The following is a 19,824-nucleotide window of genomic DNA, read 5'->3' as shown; positions in this document are numbered from 1 at the left end:
TCCCACTGTCAGCACAGCCTGACCCAGGCAGCCCAGGGTTAAGAGGTTAATAGGAACAAAGTGGGGGCACTGAGCTATCTGGATCAGGTCAGTAGGGATGAAGTGGGTGCACTGGGCTATCTCTGCAGACAGGCACCTTCCACCAAACCTCAGGTGCAGGATGGCTCTGCCTTCAAAGGGAGGATCACACAAACAAAGCCTCTGCTCACCAGCTGGTTCTGACTTCACTTCCAGCTCTAAAGCCTTCCTTCAGCTGAAAGCAGATTTTTATCTCTGCCTCATCAAGTTGCTTCTGGGGTGCTGCTGCCTGCCAGGCTTCTTAACCCTCTGTGCCTCAGTCCTTCAGAGGGCTTCCCAAGCCCATAAATAACGTAAGTATAAAAGTTGTAAACACTGTTTCTTGTCGTGGTCTTCCCAAGAGAGTATTTTTCTATTTTATATCAAAGCAGTTTTATTCCTTGTAGCCCCAGCTGTCACAGCCGAATTCCAGAGCAGGTAACACCCTGCACGCCACAGTGCAGCACCATCCCAGGATTTGGCTCTACAGGGAACTTGGGTCACATTAAAATTCAAAAGCTTTGTTTGAGGCTCTTTTCATTAGCCGGTACAGATCACCATGCGTGTATTGCTTACTGTTGTTATTTATGACTCCAATAATCCTCACCACATCTACAAAGCCTTCCGGAAGATGTTCCTTATTTCCATTACAATGGGATGAGTTGGGGCCTGCTTTCTGCTGACCCTTGTAGAAACTTCTTTATTAACCAGGGCAACGTGCTGCATGCAGGTAACCTTCCTGAGCTGGCAAACCCAACAGTGTTTCCACATTTTATATTACAGCACCTTTTTACCCCCGAGGACTATTACTGCAGTTTCTGTAGTTTCCTACTGAAACATAAACAGTTTCTTATGGTCTGTGTAAAACAGAGGCTGTTGTGATCATATTTTACTGCTTTCCAAGAAATGCTCTTTTTTTAATTGCTTGTGAGAAGGAACTAACAGCTCTTCCAAGCTGGTGAAGCAAGAATGAGGTTTTAAGGCAACATTTTCTCTGCATTTAGTTCCTTTGTAACCAGTGGGATAGAATTTACCTGAAATGCTTTTTATAAAAAGCTCCTATGTAAATCAGGGTGTCTGTTTGGGTTTAATGCCTGGAGGAAAAGTGAAACTTTTTATATGTGATGAATATGTCAACAATATGGGATTGTTGTGGGCACTCACCCTAAAATCCATACCTTCCCAAATGCCTGTTGAGCAGAATTGGTGAACACTTTTTAATTTCAGAGACAGAGCTTTCAGTGAGTGGCCAGTGTAGAACAGTGCAGAAGGTATTGCTCCACCACTTCAGAGGTGTTTTGCCCTAACATGGTACTATAGAAATTTTATTCTGTGTGACTGTGCAATGTGGCCTTACAGCACAGTAAGCATGTTGGGGAAACAAACTGACAAAATTAAGAATTTCAGGTTTATCATTAAGAAGGATATTCATTATACAAGATTCTACAATTATGTTAATGCAACATGACCTTGCAGAACAAAGTTAATGTTCTCAGTTAGGGCTTGCCTGACGCTGCCAGAGGAATCCAACTCAAAATAGGCTGGGTTGAGAAACGAAGTTCACATTCTTCTCTGCAGAGTGAGATTTTGAATAAGTAACAAGCCCCATCCTTTCTAGATAAGAGCCACGTGGTGTTCCATCTGTAATGATGAGGACTGGGAATGACAGGACAAGGGGGAATGGCTTCCCACTGACAGAGGGCAGGATTAGATAGGATACCGGGAAGAAACTCTTCCCTGTGAGGGTGGGGAGGCCCTGGCACAGAGTGCCCAGCTCCCCTGGGAGCGTCCAAAGCCAAGGTAGACGGGGCTTGGAGCAGCCTGTGATAGTGGAAGGTGTCCCTGCCCATGGCAGGGGGTGGGAACGGGATGGAAATTTAAGGTCTCTTTCAATCCAAACCATCCTGGGATGCTCAGATCAGCTGGTCACTGAAGGCAGCCCGTGCTCTGCGGTGCAGGTGCAGGGATGCAGGTACAGAACGTGCTCCTTTCCCTGGCAGCTGCTGCCCCAGGCAGAGCCTCCTGCGAGCCGGCAAAGGCGACCGCGGCTCCTGCAGGTGTGAAAGGTTTTCTGGCGAAGTTCATAACCTCTCGTGAAAAGAATATTTAAGTCATTCGAGTAGCAGATAACTATGGGTTTACACTCTCGCTACACACCTTGTGAAGAGAACGACAGCAAAGGGCTTTACTGAAAGCACAGGGCTTTGCTTTTCTGCCAGCGGCGCTGGGTGACGTTTGGCTGCGGGGCTGTAATACCGGGAGCGCGGTCGGTCCGAGCCCGTTCCCGGGCAGGCGGCGGTGCCGCAGCCGGGCCCTGCCCGGGGCGGGGTTGGGCCGGGGCTCCCCGCCCGCAGGTGCGGCCCGCCCAAGGCGCGGCCCGCGCAGGTAAAGCCGGAGCGGCCCCGCAGCGCCGCAGTCCCGCCGCGATGTTCGGGGCGCAGCAGCAGCTGCAGCCACCCGCGGTGCCCCCGCACCTCCAGCAGCAGCAGCACCACTACTACCGGCGGCAGCAGCACTACAGCACCCTGCCCGCCCGCCGGCCCTGCCCCGAGCCGCCGCCCTGCCCCGAGCCCCCGCCGTGCCCGGAGCCGCCGCGGCCGCTGCCCTGCCTGGACCCCGCTCCGCACCAGCAGCAGGACGGCGCCGTGGCCTACGACCGGGTGCGCGCCTACGGGCCGGGCTGCCGCCGGGTCAGCACCTCCTGCTCCTCCCGGGCCGCCTCGCCGCTGGACAGCGGGCACGGCTGCGACTCGCCACAGGTACGGCGGACACGGACCAGCCCTGAGCTGCCCGGGCCCTCGGGCGCTGCTCCCCTCGCGGACCCGGGACCCGGCTCCTGCCCGGGCCCTCGGGCGCTGCTCCCCTCGCGGACCCGGGACCCGGCTCCTGACCGGGCCCTCGGGCGCTGCTCCCCTCGCGGACCCGGGACCCGGCTGCTGCCCGGGCCCTCGGGCGCTGCTCCCCTCCCGACCCGCTCCCGGCCTGGATGAGGCGCCGTCGAAGCCGGAGCCCGACCCTGGGAGCTGCGGGTGCGCCCGGAGGGTCGGGCCGGGCTCCCCCGGGCGTGGGACGGGTCCAGCCCCGGCCCCCTCCGCCCGCCCCGGGCGCTTCCCGGCGGAAAAGCCGCCGCAGCCGCTCCCCACCGTCCCCAGCTCCGCCGGGCTGTCCCCAGGCAGGGATGCGGGCAGTGGCACCGGCCCCAGCGCGGTGTCACCCGTGTCCGCCCAGCGCCGGCACCCTCTTAAGGCAGAACGCTGTTTTTGCCGGTTCTATCGCGGCAGAGCAGCGATCCCGCCGCAGGCGGGTGCTCCCTTCCCACGCCGGGATGTCACCGCGCGGCTCTGCTGACTTGGGGCTGCTCATGTAAATAGAACACGAAGCCTGTGTGCTTATTAGTTCTCTTTGAATCGATGGTGCTTAATAAGGTCCGCGACTGAAGTGTTGGAGTTGGGCTTGGAAAGCCCTCACAGTGCAGTTCAGCAGGTTTGTTGTGAGTGTATTCAAGGCATGGCTTGAAAGTATCGGTGGAATTTAATGCAACTGGTGTATTGAAACTAGAAACCAATAGTTTAAGAACAGATTTGACTGCAAAACCAGAAATGGAGATCAGAAGTTATTCTCAACACATTTTTCCTCATACAGCAGAATATCATTAACATTGATAGGATTGCTCTGCTATACTCAAACGGCAACGTACATTTGTTTCAAGATGAACTCTTACTGAGTTTTCTTTCCCGTGTTATATTTACCTGTCAAAAAAAAAAAAATCTGGATGAAGACCAATACAAGACCTGAATTCCTTTGAAAGCAGTATTTGCATGGTTTGAGGGCTGCCTTCCTCTCCAGCATGGTTTATGTAAATCCTGGGAAGTGAGCAAGCGGCTGGGCTCCTACAAGGACAAAGAGGAAACAGCCTCAAGCTGTGTTAGTGGAGGTTTAGGTTGGATATTGGAAAAGATTTCTTCATGGAATGGGTGGTTAAACATCAGAGCACACTGCCCAGGGAAGCGGTGGAGTCACCATCCCTGGAAATGTTCAAAAATGTGTGGATGTGGCACTTAAGGACATGGCCAAGTGGTGGCCTTGGCAGTGCTGGGGAGTGGCAGGACTCGATGATTTTGGTGGGTTTTTCCAACCTGAATGAGTCTGCGATCGTCATGGCTTTGTAGGAGTTGGTTATGGCAGAGCCATTCCCTCTATCCAGGTTGTTAATCCTCTTTTGCAAGATGTAGGGCAGGAGTGTAAACACAGGTCTCTCACCTCCCAGATAAGTGATCTGCTCAGCTAGGCTGGATGACAGTCTGAATTGCAGTTAATTAGTTAAATATTCATTGGCATAAACCCTGCAGTCCCAGGCTTCCTCTGCCTAGATAAGTATGTGAACAAGGATTACAAGCTCAAATGCTGTCGCTGCTCTATGGAGGATGTTTCATTTTCAACATCTGTTGTAGTCACTGAATCCATTATGTCCTGCTGATGAAAACTAATTTCTTGCTGAAGTGTTTTGCTGGACGAGACTTTAAAAACAAGAGGGTGTAGCTCAGTCAGGCTCTGTGTGGGTTGCAGTTTCAGTGGTGGAGAAGGAAGGCGCCTAATACAGATTATTAGGAAGTTACTAAAAAGAAAACAGTAACAGGGAAGTCAGCTAGGAGAAGGCAGAAGTGGCATGCTTGGTGCTGAATGGGAGTTGCCAGAGAAAAGCCCTGGGAGGGGTGTAGGGCATTCCCAAAGAGTGGATCAGTTGCCCTTTGAGCTGTAGGGCCACGTAAAGTGAATAATGGACCGATACTGAGCTCACATCTGTGTTTGTTGTAACACGAGAGTTTGGGGTTAGTGGCAGCCCCGAGCTGTAGTTTCAGCTCTGTACTGCTGGTAAAGCAAAGGACTGTCTTTGAGCAATATTTAATTTGCTTCTGCAGAGCTTTTGTGGATTAACAATAACAGACATCTACATCCCTGTTGATACAGTGCTAGTCTTCAGTCATGTGGCTGGGGTGTGCTCTTGTGTTTATTATGTACACTTTCAATAAGCTGGAGAGAGGGAGAGTTTGAAATTGGTGTGTGCACAGAGTACATGTGCTGGTACTTTTTGTGGTTCAGGATTCAGGGTTTTTTTTACTTTCTTGATGTAACTTTGTTTTGTCCTTGGAGTAATTCACAGCAAATTTTGCTCTGCTTCATCTAAATGAGAAGTGTTGAGAATAAATTCCCTTCCAGTGTGGTTTATGTGTATGAATCCCTTCACCGTGGTCATGAAAAGATAATATATGGAATGACACTTGCAAGATGTTTGCAGAGGCCAAAACTCTGACAGGGTTTGTAGGGATTTTCTGTCCATGAGAGAAATTTTGGGAGTCAGGTGTTTGTGTGGCTGGGCTCAGTTCTGTGACGTGCAAAGGGCTCCCATGAAAATGGTGTAATATTAACCAGCTCCAGGGCTGGTCTGTGTTGTAACAGCCTCAAACACAGCCTGCCATTTTCCCATTTCACCTGCCAACTGGAACTCATAAATTATGATTAGATGACTGGATTGCTTGTCATTAGCAAGACAATGTGTTGTGGATAAAGGCCTTTGACATAGATGAAATTCTTACTTTCATCTCTGTGTTGGCTGAAGCCAAGGGGAACCTGTTGAAATAAAAGTGAGAAGACCAATTGCTTCTACATAAAATTGGCTCACAGTAAGGATAAATCTATCAAATGCTTATTTTAATATTTAAAAATCTTAAAGACTGCAAAAAATATTTATGAAAGTGTTAGTGTTATCTTTGGAAAGTCTCCTTATAAACCCTGTGGCAGGGGTTGGAATGGGAAGAACTTTAAGGTCCCTCCCAAACACTCTGTGATTCTGTAAAATAGACCCAGACTGACTGGTCAGGCTATTATAAATTCCAAACCCAGTCATGCCACTGAAACCCACAACAGCACTGGGCTTTGCCTTTGGAATCCCACCTTCCCCTTCCTTCTCCCAGTTAGAAAATGCTGCATCTCCAAACACTGCATCTTGTGACTGCACTGAGAGTGTCCTGAGCTATGCCCCTTGGGAATGCTGGAAAATGGAAACAGCCCAAGATCCCTTTCCATGGCAGTCTCCCCAGTGCTGGGGGACAGCTCCAGAGGCCTTGGAGGTGGCACCTCCTTGTGTGGAGCCGGGAGCTGTGTGTGGGCAGCGCAGGCTGGCACAGGCACAGTGCTTCTGCCTCTTGGTTCCCTCCCAGCCTGTGCCAGTCCAGCCTGCTTGGCTGGAACGGGAGAAAGGGCAGGCAAATCCGTGTTTGTAAAGCAGTTCTTTGAAAATGAAAGAGTTTGGGTATCTCGAAAATAAGCATAATTTTATCCAGGCAAAATATTTGTAGGTTCTGTATAATATTGCATATACAATGAGGCTGTCCTCGTGAATATTATAAAGGTCTGTTACAACTTAAAATGCTCCAGACTCCTCAGTTGTGGGTTTATTCCTCTGAGAACACCCTGGATGTGTTATCCTCTCTGGACTTTGACTTAGTCCTGGCACATTTCTCCAACCTTTCAGCGAATTCCAAAGCTGTTGTTTAATGTTACACAACGGCCATGTGGTGTCCCTGCGCTGGAATGAAGCATTCCCTGCCATCCCACGGCTCTCCTGTGTCACAGCTCCCTGTGCTCCAGCACGGACACTGGGATCAAGCTATGCCTGCTCTGAGACTCGGCTGAAGGAAGGATCAGTAGCCATCCCTTTGTTGAGTATCTCACTTTTTAGTTCCAGCTCTGCAGGTGTCAGTGATGCAGGATTGGGCTGCAGGTTCCACCTCTGCTGCCTCCTCCCGGTGTTGTGTCCCCACACTCAAGAGTCCTGCTGGCACCACTGGCACACGGGGTGGGAGCAGCACTGAGCAGCTTCCCAAGTTTCTGCAGCACTTTTAATTTTGAAATTTCTTAGTTACTTTGACTGCTACAAAAACAGTTTCTTTTCTACTTTTGTTTCTCTTTCCTGGTGCTGTTATGATTCACCCTTGGGAAGTTTGGAAAAGTGCTCCAGGCTTCCTAAACTTATCCAACAGTTGTCAGGAAACCTGACCTACTTCAGAGCTGCTCTCACCTGGCTGAGAATGTGTCTGAGACTGAACTGCAGCCACATAAACTTCCCCCTGGGTCTGGGGAAGAAATGATTCATTATGAAAATTGGAGGTTTGTGCTGTGAGGGAGAATAAACAGGATGCTGCAAACTGACAAATTGCCCAGTCCTTAGATTGGATTCAGTGGGAACTCTGCTTGTTTGGGTAAAGGCCTGGATGTGAAGAGTTGAAGCAATGTGTGATTTGTTGGAACTGGTGGAGGACAGCATCTACAATTGCTTGTAGACAGTACTGGGGCAAAACCTGAAGAAATCTATTTGAAAACAAAGCTGCTGCCAGGGACAGATTTTTGTAATTTGAAAAGGTACATCTCATTTTTCCTTCAGGAATGTGCAGATGCTCTGTGTGGGCATCGTTCCCATGGATGGCAATTGTGGAGTTGTGTGAACTGGATGTGACCCAGTGGTTTGCTGGGTGGCTTCTCTGTCCACTTCTGAGTTTAAGCAAAATCCAAATTTTCATGCCTTAATGAAACAAAAAGAATTGATGGTGTATCTCCATCTACACCACTGAGTTAGATGTGTAACATGAAAAACTGAAAGTAAAAGAGATGGACTGGAACAGGGACATGGGATCCAGGAAGCCTTATCCAGCTTTGATTTGTGCCTGTTCTGCTGCACTTACAGAAAATATGGACTAATTACCTCAGACCTGCAAAGAGGGGACTGAGAAAAACCCAACTCTTAAAATGCAGTGATGGGTTGTGTCTTGCCATGCTGCACATGGGCCAATTCCTTTGGGGTGGGAAGGCCCTGGGTTTAAAACATCTCCAGGTGATTGTGGCCAGTGGATCCCAAAGTATTTTCTGCCAATGTCCATAATCAGATTCCTTTGGGAATCTGTGAAGGCCTGAGCTCTGCCAGGAAAGGTGTTAGAGGTTGAAGTGCAGTAATCTCTGAACCTTTTTCCCTTCCTTGCAGGGCACCATTCGCAGGATCATTATCGAGAACCCGGATCAGGTAGGGAAACTGTGTTGGAGTTCCCTCAGCTCCTTCCCCAGCTGCCTCCACGGGGCATGATAAACACTTTGAAAGCACACAGCTCACACCTCTGAGGGTGAGAGATGGAATTATGAGGGATTGAAAACACTGCAGAATGGCCGGTCAGGCTCCCACCTCTCAGCACCTAAGTCTTCATTAATATTGATTAACTACTAACTGCTTCTACTGTATTTATTTCGCACAGTCCCTATGCAAGCACAGCCACTTTGTTTCCAAATGGACACGCACTCAAATGTACACATCCTAAAGGACATCTCACATGTCTTTAAATTACCTGGTTTTGGTCAAAATTACACTAATCCTGAGTTTGCTGTTTGACAAGATTTAAGGATGTTTTTATTTATGTGTTTTACAGGAGCCATTATCCCCTTTTCTTAGAGGGGCAAACTTCTGTCCTGGAAATAATGTCATCTATGAAAAGACAATAAGAAAATATGAGCTATTAAATCCCCTGCAAGTAAGCTGGGTGTTTGTATTATCTCTTGCAAAAAGAAAATTGAGGTGGTAGCAGGAAATTGATGTTTCTGGGTTGGTTTGGTTCTGGGTTTTTGTTGGGAGTAGCTGCCAATCTGAGAACTGCCTTGTTGTGATCTAGGACACATTCTCAGAGTAAATGAAACAATATTTAAGGAGAGCAGAAGGTGGAATGTTTGCCATATTTTTCCTGAGAATTTATTTATTTATTAACAATGAAAACTGCTTTGTATCTCTAATACTGTCAGTCTGTATCTGAATAGTGACTGTGAATTAGTTTCTTGCAGTAGCTTCACAACAGAACAACCAAGATAAATTTTTGGAAAAAAAAAGTTAAAAAGACAATTTTTTTTTTTTTACTGACTCTTGAAAAAATATATATTTGGCAAACTTGTCTGAAATTTCATCTTAAAACTGGTGTTTTGTCAATAGCAAAAATATTGTTCCACTTTATTGCTCTGAAGTATTTCCAACAAGAAAAAAAAAATTGAAATTTAGCATATCTCAGAGTGATTTACCTGGGGGGTTTTTAACTTCAGTTTAAAAAACCAAAGTATTCATGGCACTCTGGATTTTAGACAGGTGAATTATCTGTGATGTCCAGTCTCTGAAGCGGAAAAAGGAAAAAAAAAAGTAATTATAAGTAATAGCTTCTTTCTTTCTGCAGATGATGTGCAAAGAAAAGAATAAAAAATCGTGGAAGTCCTGGAAACTATAGTTCTGGTTTTTGTTAAGTGGGGTATGTTTAGATTTAGGTCAAATCAGGAGTGTAGTTTTGAAGGAAATTTTCATGTGTAATGGGACATCCACCTTGGGAAAGGTGTCTCTCCTGTGCTTTTCACTGGCAGCTTCTAAAATTGGAGGAAAATGGTGAATTATGACCCTGGAGCATAAAAGTGTGAGGCAAACTCGCTTTCAGGTAGGAATAAAAAAAAAAATTATTTGGATTATTAAAACATCTGAAACCACCACCAGCCTTGCCAGTCACAGACCCATTTCATTCGCTATTGAGGTTCATCTCCCACCCCATCCAGACGTGTCCAGCACTAACAAGTCCGGTTGTGTCCGCAGGAGAGGCAGTTCCAGGTGTGCCAGGTGGAGCAGTGCCCGCAGTGCCTGCCCCCCCTGCCGGTGCCGGTGACCCAGCAGTGCCAGCAGACACAGACGGGCAGCGCCTGCGAGCTGTGCCCGGGCAGTGACGAGAGCCGGGGACACGCCGTGAGGAGGAGCACGGCCCCCGAGCTGGTGAGAGCTTCTTGCTTTGTTCTTAGGCAGGGAGAAAACTCTGGGAAGGAAGGGTTTTATGTTTGTGCAGGTTTTGTTGGAACTCTCAGCACCACAGCCCTGGAACTAAGCAGGGTCTGTATGTCTGTCTGGAACTGTTCGAGGTTTTGTCATGTGCTGTTGAGGGGGGAAATGGCTCTTTGAGGTGTTGTATTTCTCGTTGTCACAGACCTGTGCTCAGGTGTGCACTGACTGAGATCAGCCCATGGTGTTTAACTGTGCTCAGTCTCGCTGGGTGGTTTGGTTTTGTTTTTCTTTACCCATCAATTCAGTCAGGTTCCACCTGTCAGTCTGTACACACAGACTGAGGGATGCACAGCTCTGCCTCGAGTTTGGGAGAAAACACACTTTGCTATATAACCTCGACAAACATCAGCTCAGGATTCCTCTCCTCCTACGCTGATCAACCAGGGCTTCAAATATATTTCAATTTGATGCAAAAGTTGTTGACACAGATTCACTGGAAGCACAAAAGGAACTTCCTGGTATAGCTGTAGCCTGTTAGTGCAGCTGGAGAGGGAGTGCAGCAGGTCCCTCCTGTGCACCCAGTTGGTGTTTGGGTGACAAACACCCTGGGGACCTCAGTGTCAGACCTGTGCAGAACCTTCCAGAGCCTGACACTCCCATCAAGCAGCTTGGGACACTCAGCTTGGGCTGATGTTCCTATAGAGCTGATGACAAATGATGGCACTGCTCTGGAAGCAGGACTTAGTGCCTGTTGTTCTAAAGGAAGTAATTCCTCTCTGTACAGTTTGTTGAAAGCCAGCAGACATGGAAGACTCACCACCAAGGAAAGTGTAAACAAATTGCAAATGTCTAAGAGCAGCCAGACCCAAGTCCATTCTACCTGTAGCATTCTCATGTTCAGCTTTCCTCCCGAAGAAGGGATCCTGTTCTGATCTCCTGCCTGTCTCCTGCCAGGTGAGCTGCCCCCAGGACAACCCCGAGCAGCTGGACTGTCGCTTCTTTGGGGAGCTGCTGGCCGAGCTGCACCGCAAGAGCACTGACCTGTACAGCTGTTTGCTGCAGCACGTGGAGAAGATTGGCACAAGGTATTGCCACTGGATCTGTCATGCCTGTGTCCCAGACATCCAGCACTGCACAGCTGACAGGGATGGTGGTGCTTGTGGATTGGTTGTACTCTTTTTTTTTCTTCCTGACAGCTAGAATTGACCGGATGTTTTACACATTCATCTGATTTGCAAGTAACTGAGGACATAAAAATGCTGTGAGCCAAGGAAATTTATTGAATTTGATGCTTACGAATTGTGTCTCACACGTGTTGGGACACTTGAGCAAACAAGTACTTACAGCACATGCTGACATATATTTCATGATACAATTGCTGTGTCCTGAAGAAACAACCCAAATGTCCAAAGTTCCTCTGTCCCGTTGAAATGTTGTTTCAACATGTGTTAATGGATTAAAGGACAGCCACCAGGCATAAAGCTCAGTCTCTACACCCAAATGAACATTAAGCGTGTTTTCTGCAGACCATCTGTGGGAAGAAGTGAGATTCAGAGCCTGCACAACCTTCCCCCTTCCCTCCCAATCGCCCTCATTCTTCCCCCTCACTCCTGGTCTCGTCTGGTGCTTTCAAGGGTTACTGAATAAGGAAAGTGGTCCTGTAGCAGAGGGAAAAAGGGAATTTAACCACCACAAAAACCCTGACAGTGCCAAGTCAACACTTGGGGCAGGGTATTGCAGCAGAGTTGTGGGCAAACCATTATCCAGGCAATTAAGGGAGTAATTGGGTTAACTGACCATAATTTGGATAACTGCCCAAAGAACTGGGGACTGTCAGCCTGTGTTAGCTGTGCTGCTGTAGGACTCTGGTCTCCCCGGGAATTCCTTGCTGGAGTGGTGTTTAACAGTCACTGCCTGACACCACAGAGGGAAGGTAATGACTCTTGAGCTGATAAAGGCCCTTCCTTGCTCTGTATTGTCCATCAATCTTTTAGTGGTGAATGTGGGCCTGAATCTTGAAAGTTCTCAAGCAGCTTTGTGTTAACAGATCCTTGGATTTTGTGTTTTACAGGAACCACGACATCGAGTTAACATGCCAGGTAAGGCCCAGGCTGTCCCCTGACACTGGTGGGGGGGTTCAAGCAAATTAGCCAAGGCAGTTGCAATGAAGGAGGCTGGTCTTTGTTAGTTAATGGCTCCTGCTTGGCAAAAAACATTCAGAGCCTGAAACCTACTGCCAGGCAGGTATAAATGTAATAATACTGAAAGGAAACTTGAAGAATTTGCATTATTCCAGTATGAGAGTCAAATTTTGGAAGTCTCTCCTGCCAATATGTCTCTCCTGCCAATAATGGTTTCACTGGAAAATGACTTGCACAAGTACCTGTATTTTCAGAATGTTTTTTTTTGCAAGGGCTCCATCACTCCCTGGCCTGTGAGTGCTGCTGAGCAGCAGGTGCTGCACCTTTGAAGGCATTCAGTGTGAATGGGGCAGAAATACCTGTTCAGGGCTCACCTGAAGGAAGCAAATGCCACTGAATCCTGGCAGCATCTCCTGTTGGTCATCTGGGGTTTACTGGCAGCCCATTCACTGGTCAGAAACACAAGGCATTTCCCCACCATGAACTGCTGGGAGTTGTAGCATCAGCTGTTAATCCCTGAGAGAGGATTGGTTTGAATACTGCTTTTAAAATAAATTTTAAATTTAAGGATTTGAATATATGCTTCATGTATCACTTCATCTCACTTTGTACATGCCTCACATATAAAAGACTTTGGAAGTTTTCTGGATAGACTTTGATCTATTTTTGTTCTTATTTGCCTTGTACTAAGGATGTTTTTCATAGCAGAGCTGTGTAATTAATGAAGAAACCACATTGCTATCTACCAGGCAAAATTCTTAATCAAGATGTCTCCCCTTTCCTCCCTTCTTTGCTTAGACTGAAGATATTGAGGAATTAATTCCCAAAGGACTGTCTGAGGCAACAAAGCAGCAGATTCGTTATCTCCTCCAGGTATGGGAGCGTGGCAGCCTGTAGGAACTGGGTGCAGTAGGAGTTGGCTCACAAGGAGATGGGACGTGGTACATCACACACTTCACTCTGCATTCCCTCATTCCACTGTTTCTACAGTAAAGGGGGTGGAATGGTGGTGTTAAGGGAAGTGCCAGCTGGACCCACAGTCCACTTGTGTCTTTTAAACTGAGCTTTACTGGGGCTTTCCTGCAGTTTCACTGGAAACTCTTGGCGTTAGACCACTGAGAGAACAGAGACCTTTCATCTTTCTGTTTTGTGTATTAAGGCTTTACTTTAAAAGCCAAACACAAATAGGAGGTGCTAAAAACAGAAGCAGAGCCTGAATCCCATGTGCACACAGCCCAAGCCCATGGCTGGGCACAGAGCAGGCAGGGAGGGGTGGGGAGGGAGCTGGAGAACCAGACAGGAGGACAAAACCCTTTACACCTGAACCACAGCAGCAATGGTTCTGTTTGTTGCCAGATGCCAAAAGCACAGCTCAGCACTCAGAGCTGCCTTTGCCAGGCAGGAGTGTCAGAGCAGGATCCAGGGCAGCCTCAGCAGCAGCGTCCTGATCTGGGCTCCCTCAGGTAGGGGGAGGGTGATCCTACCAGGGAGCTGCACCTTGGAATTACTTCCTGGGAAAAAAAAAAATCCATTGGAATGGAGTTGTGAAGGAGCAGCCTGGACTGAGTTTGCAGCTGCCCTGCTCTGACCTCCCCAGTCCCTTCCACCTGGACTTATTCTGTGCTTCTCTTACAAGGAAGATGGACATCAACCCCCAAATATTCCATGGCCTCACGCTGGCACACTGTCCCAGGAGGCTGGTTCAGCTCCAGGTGAAAGCTGGAACAGGCATTTCCTGTTGTCTATGTGTCCAGCTGGTTTTACACCCACACAGCTGTGATTAAAAAATGCAGCCAAAATGGTTTTTGGGGAACCAGGTGTTTTCAGGATACACCCAGAGTGTTCCCAGACCCCTTGGCCACTGGGACAGAGCTGGGAGGGAAGGGTTTGCACAGCCCAGGATCTCAAGTTGGGAATGCCCAGAGGCTCCTCTAAGGACACAGAGAATTCCACAGGAAAAGCACATGGCACCTCTGGGCTTTAGCAACCTCTAGCACGAAGCAATTGCTGAGTGGGGTTTTCCGTACACTTTTATAGTCTAAATTTCACCATTTGACTCAATTCCTTCTTTCAAACTACCCTGTAGTGTATTACACAACAAAACCAACAAAACCATACAGCAAAAGTGAAATTCCACTTTAATTATAGAACAAACAAAAAGTTGAGTTACACTAGGAATGAAGGCTCAGTCACACCACAGCACCAGTGGGGATAAAAAACTGGGCAAGGGCCAATCCCCATACGGATAGAGAGCTAATTCTTCCAAGTTAAGGGAACATGCAGGAGGATTTCACTTTTGTCCAGACAGTAAAAAACCACAGTTTTTGCACAGAATATTCAGCCCTTCCAGGAGAGTCACAACTTGAGGAGTTATTTTGTGTCCTTTCAAAGTCTATTCTTCTTCTTTTAAATATTATAAATGTATCATGAAATGCAGCAATTTATGCTTTCACCTGAATCAATACACGGCTATTAGAGACATTGAAATTAACATTCCAAAGGAGAAAAGTGTTGGGCTGTGGTCACTTCTGGTTTTCTCTTTCATCCAGGTGATTCCTTTCATCTTTGGGATCTTTTTCCTTTTAAAGGGAGGAGTTGGCTGTATGAGCTTTTTCAATTTAAATTTTTAAAAATGTTAATTAAGTTCCCTCACCCTTGAGCCCAAAGCTTTGCCAGATCTCAAACATGACTCATTCCCCTTTTCAGGCAGGGCAGCAATTTCTAAAAATCAGTGTAAACACAAAGCTTTGAAAGCTCACACAGTAATTGTGCAATATTAACAATTTATTTTTCACTTTATTGGTGTACAAAGGCGCAGTTCCTTACTCTCTTGTTCCTTCCACATTAACAACGTTTTCCTGTGTTACAAGCAGAAATTGAACACTGGCATTTGCAGAACAAAGTGCAATGAAAATGTTTCTTGTAGAAACTGTGGGCACTTCAAAGGATGTGCAATGGTTTTAGAAGTTATGTCAGCTGTAAAGCAGTTTCTGTTCTACCTCTTGTCAGGCATATTGTAAACAAAGCTGCCTAATTAATCCCAATTACCCTTTCAATTTCTCCCCTCCCAGATGAGAGTGACATCGGACAAATCCCTGAGACTTGTGCTTTCCACGTTCAAGAATCTTCGTGAGGAGCTCTGCCATTTGCAGGATGACCTGGGGGTGAGTCCTGTTCCTCACTGCCCACGGCTCATCCAGCTGTTCCCAGCTGGCAGCAGGAGCCCAGGGCTGGCATTGCAGGCTGTGGCTGCGCTGATGGCAGTGGCTGCTCTGTCAGTGCCTCGGGGGGCCTGGATGGCCACGGGTGGCTTGGGCAGCTCCAGGGGTTCTCTGGGCTTCAGCCATCCCAGCTCTGTGGCTGTGGATGCAGGCAGCAGATCATTCCTGTTGGGGAAGCAGCAGTGTTTCTCACACCAGCCCAAGTGCTGGCACTGCTGGGAATGTCACAGCATTGTCCTGGAAAATGCAAAGTTGAGGGAGGAGGAGTTTGAACTTGAGCCCAGAACAAGGAGTCTGTGCAGTAGGCTTAGTTTTGTGGTGGGTTTTGTTTGTTTGGGGTTTTTTTTGTTGCCTTCTATTTAAATTGTTTCTGGGACAGACTGGAAGGGCAGTGTCCGGGATCCCAGCGCTCACCACCCAGCACAAAGCCACAGGCACTACAGTGTGTGCTGTGTACCTAAACCCCAGACTTTCAAGAAAGTTGAGCATTCTCTTGATTGTAAAACATCCCTTTACTAAAAACTGCATGTGTTGTACTTTATGGGAAGAGTTTACTGAAAAATTGCAGCTTTTGACTGTGAGCTTTTGACTTTTGTCCTGCAGAAGCTGGAAACAGACAATGTCTTGCTGAAGAAGGATTTGGCTTTTAAAGATTCTCAAGTAAAAGAATATGAAACAATGTTGGCTTCTCTGAGGGAGAACAATCGTCAGCAGCAGGTGAATCTAGACCTTTTCAGTGTCATTCCAGGCAGCCAAAATAGGGGCAGTTTGCTGACTTTTGGGTACTCTGAGTAACTGCTGCCTGCTGTGTGTATGATGCTGTTGCTCCCCTGGGGAATTCCATGTGCTCATTCCCCCTGTACTTTCCAGCAAGGGCTCAGGGACAGCACTGCCAAATGCCGCTCCCTGGAGGAACGGCTCCTGTCCCTGCGGCTCAGTGAGGGGGACAAGGACTGCCAGCTGAAGGACCTGGAGTACAGCAAGAGGGCCCTGGAGCAGGAGATCCAGAGCCTCAAGCTGCAGGTGAGGGCTCACCTGGCTGGGTGCAGTCTGGGTCCCAGACTCGGAGGGATCAGTGCAGGAAAACTAATGATGAAAACTCTTTGTAAAATAAAAACTGGTTCTTTGCTGCAGAGCTGCTCCAGCCCAACCCTGCAGACCACGACGGACGAGCTCTCCAGCCGCTACGTGGAGATGATCAACAACCTGAGGGAGGACAAGGACAGGGAGATCCGCAGCCTCAGGGTAAGGGGCGCTGCTGGCACTGGCTGTGTGCAGGGACAGCTGCTCTTGCAGTTACAACAGCAGAGATCTACCACAAGCACTTTTTGGGTGTCTTTGGGTTCTGCAGTTACTTTACTCATAGACAGTGGTGATGGCTCAAAACCTTTACAGTAGAACAGAAAACTGTGATTTTAAAAACACCCCAACAGTTCTTCACATGAAGAAACTAGGGATCAATCTGATTAGCAGGCTGTCCTAAAGGGATATTTCATGTGTCCTGGTAACATAAGAAATTAGTCAAAAGATGCTCAATAGGAAACAAAAATAAATCTCAGTGACAGCTGTATGTAGGAAATGTCTCTCATAGAAATCAGTAATAAAAGTGTCTGGAAGCCAATTCAACTGGTTCAGTGTTGGTTTAGCTTTACAGAGTTATAAAAGAATTAAATTAATACTGGGTAGAATTCAGTCCAATTAGCACTTTCTGAATTTACTGTGTGGCTCAGCTTCCTGATCTGAAAATGCCTGGGTCTCACTGTTGATGGTGTTAATGAAATGCCAGCCCCAGAGCCCTGGGTGGGTGCTGAGGGGCCCTGCCCAGAGCCCCCCACACCTGAGAGCTCCTGCCTTGTTCTGCAGTCTCAGCTGTGCCAGTTCCAGCAGGACATAACCAGGAGAGAGGGGAGCAACAGTGACTTGCAAATGAGGCTGCACGAACTGACATCGCTGCTGGAGGACAAAGAGGCTTTTATTAAACAACAGCAAGAGGTAAAATAATTCAAGTTATTTCTCTTCTAAGGGTTTTTGTGTTTAAACTTCTATGTACTGTGCAGGTGAAACCTTACCAGGAAGTCCTTTGTCCTCTCCTGGCTCAGGAATAGGGGCTAGGATTTGTTTTAACTGAATGCTGTTCCTCTGCCAGCCTTCTGGAAGAACAGATTTTCAGACTGTTCTTTGAGATGAAGTTCTGCAAATATTTTGTTGTGACTTTATTGAATTGATACTTCAGAAAACATTACTTCAAATCAATGTTTGCTTTTGGTTTTCTCAGGAGCTCTTCAGACTGAAGCACGAGAAATTATCCGGCAGTCAGTCCCCTGGGGTGACAGCCATCATCACTAAAAAGTAATGTGTTATTCACCTTTCTTAAAAACACATCCTTTGGGATTTCCTTTATTTAGGCTCTGTTAAGCAACCTGTTCAACTCTCTGCAGGTATAGGAATCAGTATCCTATTCTGGGTCTCCTGTCTGATGACTACAAGGTCACATCACCTGTCAATAAATCACAAACGATTGTAATTGAGAGGACTGGAGAGATCTGGAAACATGTGAGTTTACCTGGAGATGGACTGTTCCCTCTGCACTCCCTAAGCGTTCAATTTAACTTCAAAGCAAGTATTTCCCAAACTGAGAGCTCAGGGATGCCCTCGTGGTAATTTAAGTCGCTGCAAAAAGCAAAGTGACTGACTGCAGCCAGGGAAGTGTCCTGGCTCTTGCGAGCAGGCAGTAATTGGTGGGTGTGGTACAAATAAAACCTTTTGTTGTTTTCTCTGGCACGTAATTGCCCTGAACAAAAGCAGCAGCGTTGCCCTAACACCGGCCCCGGGGTGTTGCTGTACTGGGCAGGGAGGCAGGGACTGTGTCCTGCTGTGCTCTCAGGTGAGGAGGGATTTGGGAGGGCTGTGCTCCCTCTGCATTAGGAGCATTAATGACTCCAAGCTATTACTAAAACATACGAAGCAGCACATCCCTGAAACTCACCTTGAGCTATGGCAGTGACTAACCCAGGAATGCAGAAGAGTGGTGACATTTTAAGGAGTGATTCAGAATAAAAATAGAAAACAGGGCTGCAGAAGCTATTTCTGTTACAGGCAGTGGCTTGTGGTGCCAAGTTTGGCTACAAGGAAAAGGCTGGAGAAATGGCAGGGTGGCCAGGCAGGGGTGGTGGTGGCTGCAGGCACAAGGTCACAGCAGCACCTGGACACAACCAAGGGGGGGACACAGCCAGGAGACAGTTTTGTGACAGCCTGAGCAGATGCAGGTAGCACATCTGGCCTGCTCCCCAAGGGGACCTTGCCTGCAGCAGGATTAGGAAAGTAGAAAGTGCAGGTCACTGGCAAAGAGCAGAGTTTTATTACTGAGCCCTAAAACTCACCCAGGTGCATTGCAACCTAGTGAAATGTCAAGCAATTAAACATCAATAGAGAAATTAAAAAGTGAAGTGTTTGGTACAGAGGAAAGGCTCACTGGTCCCCTTGGACCCTTCACAAGAGAAAACAAGTAGGTAATTAAATGAGATGCTTTACAGGAGGTAGTTTTGTTTCGTAACAGAAACAGGTTTATGTATTTCTTCTAACAAGTTGCTTGTTTCTTTTAGGAATGAAAGAAACCTCTGAGCTCCAAGGAGTTCACAACCACTGAAACTGCTTTACTTTCTGCTCTTCTGCATCCAAAAAAAGGTTCAGTCTGATAGTGAGGAAGGCTGAGAAAACATTAAGGACTCACTTTTCCCTCGGAAGAATGGGATGCCATCCCTCTGTGGACTTCAGCTGTTCTTGACTAACTCCTGTTCTTCAGCCAGTCCTGAGGCAGTCTAGGAGACAAAAGGAAGACACCTGAAACCTTTTCCTCCTTGTAGCCGTGTTCTGTGTCCACAGGCTGAGAGTGGGAATGACCCCGATGTCAGTCCCACCCCTCCCACGGCTGCTTTCAGTGCAGAGTCACGGGCTGCATGGAAACTTCAAAAATACCTCACTGGGACCTGCTCCTTACCTTACACCTGCCTCTGTCTGGGAAGCTCGGACACAAAGGACAAAACTTACAGCAAACCCAGCTTCTGACCTGGCAAATGCCAGCAGGACCCAGTTCAGTGAAGGCTGGGCAAAGGCTCATTTTAGAGAATGTTTCTGACCTCAGAGGTGATGTGTTCTCAGCCCCAAACCAGCTGTAAGTATTTATTTACTGTGCTTCAAATTTTCAACAACTTGGCATATTTTTATATAGAAGAACTTTGAGCTATTTTCATTCATGGACTAAATTTCCTTATCAGACCAACCTGCCATTTACAATTTCTGCTCCTTGCAGGACCACAGAAATTCTTTCAAACTGATTTGGTGTTCATGATACAGCAGTTGTCTGAGCAACACAGCACAGAGAATCACAGGGAAAGTTTGAACGCTGCAATCCAAAGGTGCTCTTTTATCGTGGGGTTCTTGCTTTGCTTTCCTGCTGCAGCCATGTAGTTCTGTTCCCAGATACTATAGACCCTAGGCAACGTTTAATGGGGAAAAAATGCTGGAGGCTATGTGTAACCATGAAATAAAGCCAAGTTTAACTCTC

General features: G+C 47.4%; 2 protein-coding genes and 1 long non-coding RNA gene across 4 annotated transcripts in view; 1 reads left to right on the top strand and 2 right to left on the bottom strand.

Moving 5' to 3' along the window:
* LOC121665267 overlaps positions 1-3,432 on the bottom strand; it is an 18,549-nt gene extending 15,117 nt beyond the window's left edge. Inside the window, exon 1 of the long non-coding RNA XR_006016301.1 lies at positions 3,201-3,432. This is a non-coding gene — a long non-coding RNA (uncharacterized LOC121665267). The remainder of the gene's footprint in view (positions 1-3,200) is intronic.
* POF1B (POF1B actin binding protein) lies at positions 2,461-19,824 on the top strand. 2 transcript variants are annotated; one of them, XM_042029271.1, is made up of 15 exons: positions 2,463-2,816; positions 8,093-8,131; positions 8,529-8,630; positions 9,719-9,892; positions 10,853-10,983; positions 11,970-11,997; positions 12,838-12,912; positions 15,111-15,203; positions 15,864-15,977; positions 16,131-16,283; positions 16,395-16,505; positions 17,124-17,252; positions 17,536-17,609; positions 17,699-17,813; positions 18,863-19,824. In XM_042029271.1, the coding sequence occupies exons 1-15, from the start codon at positions 2,484-2,486 to the stop codon at positions 18,866-18,868; spliced, it is 1,677 nt and encodes a 558-aa protein (XP_041885205.1). In that variant the 5' UTR covers positions 2,463-2,483; the 3' UTR covers positions 18,869-19,824. The 2 variants fall into 2 exon arrangements, with proteins under 2 accessions (XP_041885204.1, XP_041885205.1); XM_042029270.1 differs by lacking the exon at positions 18,863-19,824 and having other exon boundaries at positions 2,461-2,816; positions 17,699-18,320.
* The window catches only part of ZNF711 (zinc finger protein 711), a 29,252-nt gene continuing 23,582 nt past the window's right edge, over positions 14,155-19,824 (bottom strand). The window contains exons 13-14 of the mRNA XM_042029268.1: positions 16,296-19,078; positions 14,155-15,497 (exon numbers count right to left, since the gene is read on the bottom strand). The gene's annotated coding sequence lies outside the window, so the exon portion shown is untranslated. The remainder of the gene's footprint in view (positions 15,498-16,295; positions 19,079-19,824) is intronic.

This window comes from Corvus kubaryi, unplaced genomic scaffold, assembly GCF_017639235.1.
Source record: "Corvus kubaryi isolate FWS band 111438036 unplaced genomic scaffold, C.kubaryi_AGA036_p1.0 37322, whole genome shotgun sequence".
Lineage (NCBI taxonomy): Eukaryota > Metazoa > Chordata > Aves > Passeriformes > Corvidae > Corvus > Corvus kubaryi.
The sequence above is the reverse complement of the archived record's forward strand: the minus strand, read 5'-3'. Positions and strand labels throughout refer to the sequence as shown.

What these genes read in the sequence shown, in the direction of transcription:
- POF1B (XM_042029270.1), top strand. Translation starts at nt 2,484, where the DNA reads ATGTTCGGGGCGCAGCAGCAGCTGCAGCCACCCGCGGTGCCCCCGCAC. An exon ending in ATTTGCAGGATGACCTGGGG is followed by an intron (nt 15,204 to 15,863) that starts GTGAGTCCTGTT and finishes TTTGTCCTGCAG; the next exon opens with AAGCTGGAAACAGACAATGT. An exon ending in GGGAGATCCGCAGCCTCAGG is followed by an intron (nt 16,506 to 17,123) that starts GTAAGGGGCGCT and finishes CTTGTTCTGCAG; the next exon opens with TCTCAGCTGTGCCAGTTCCA.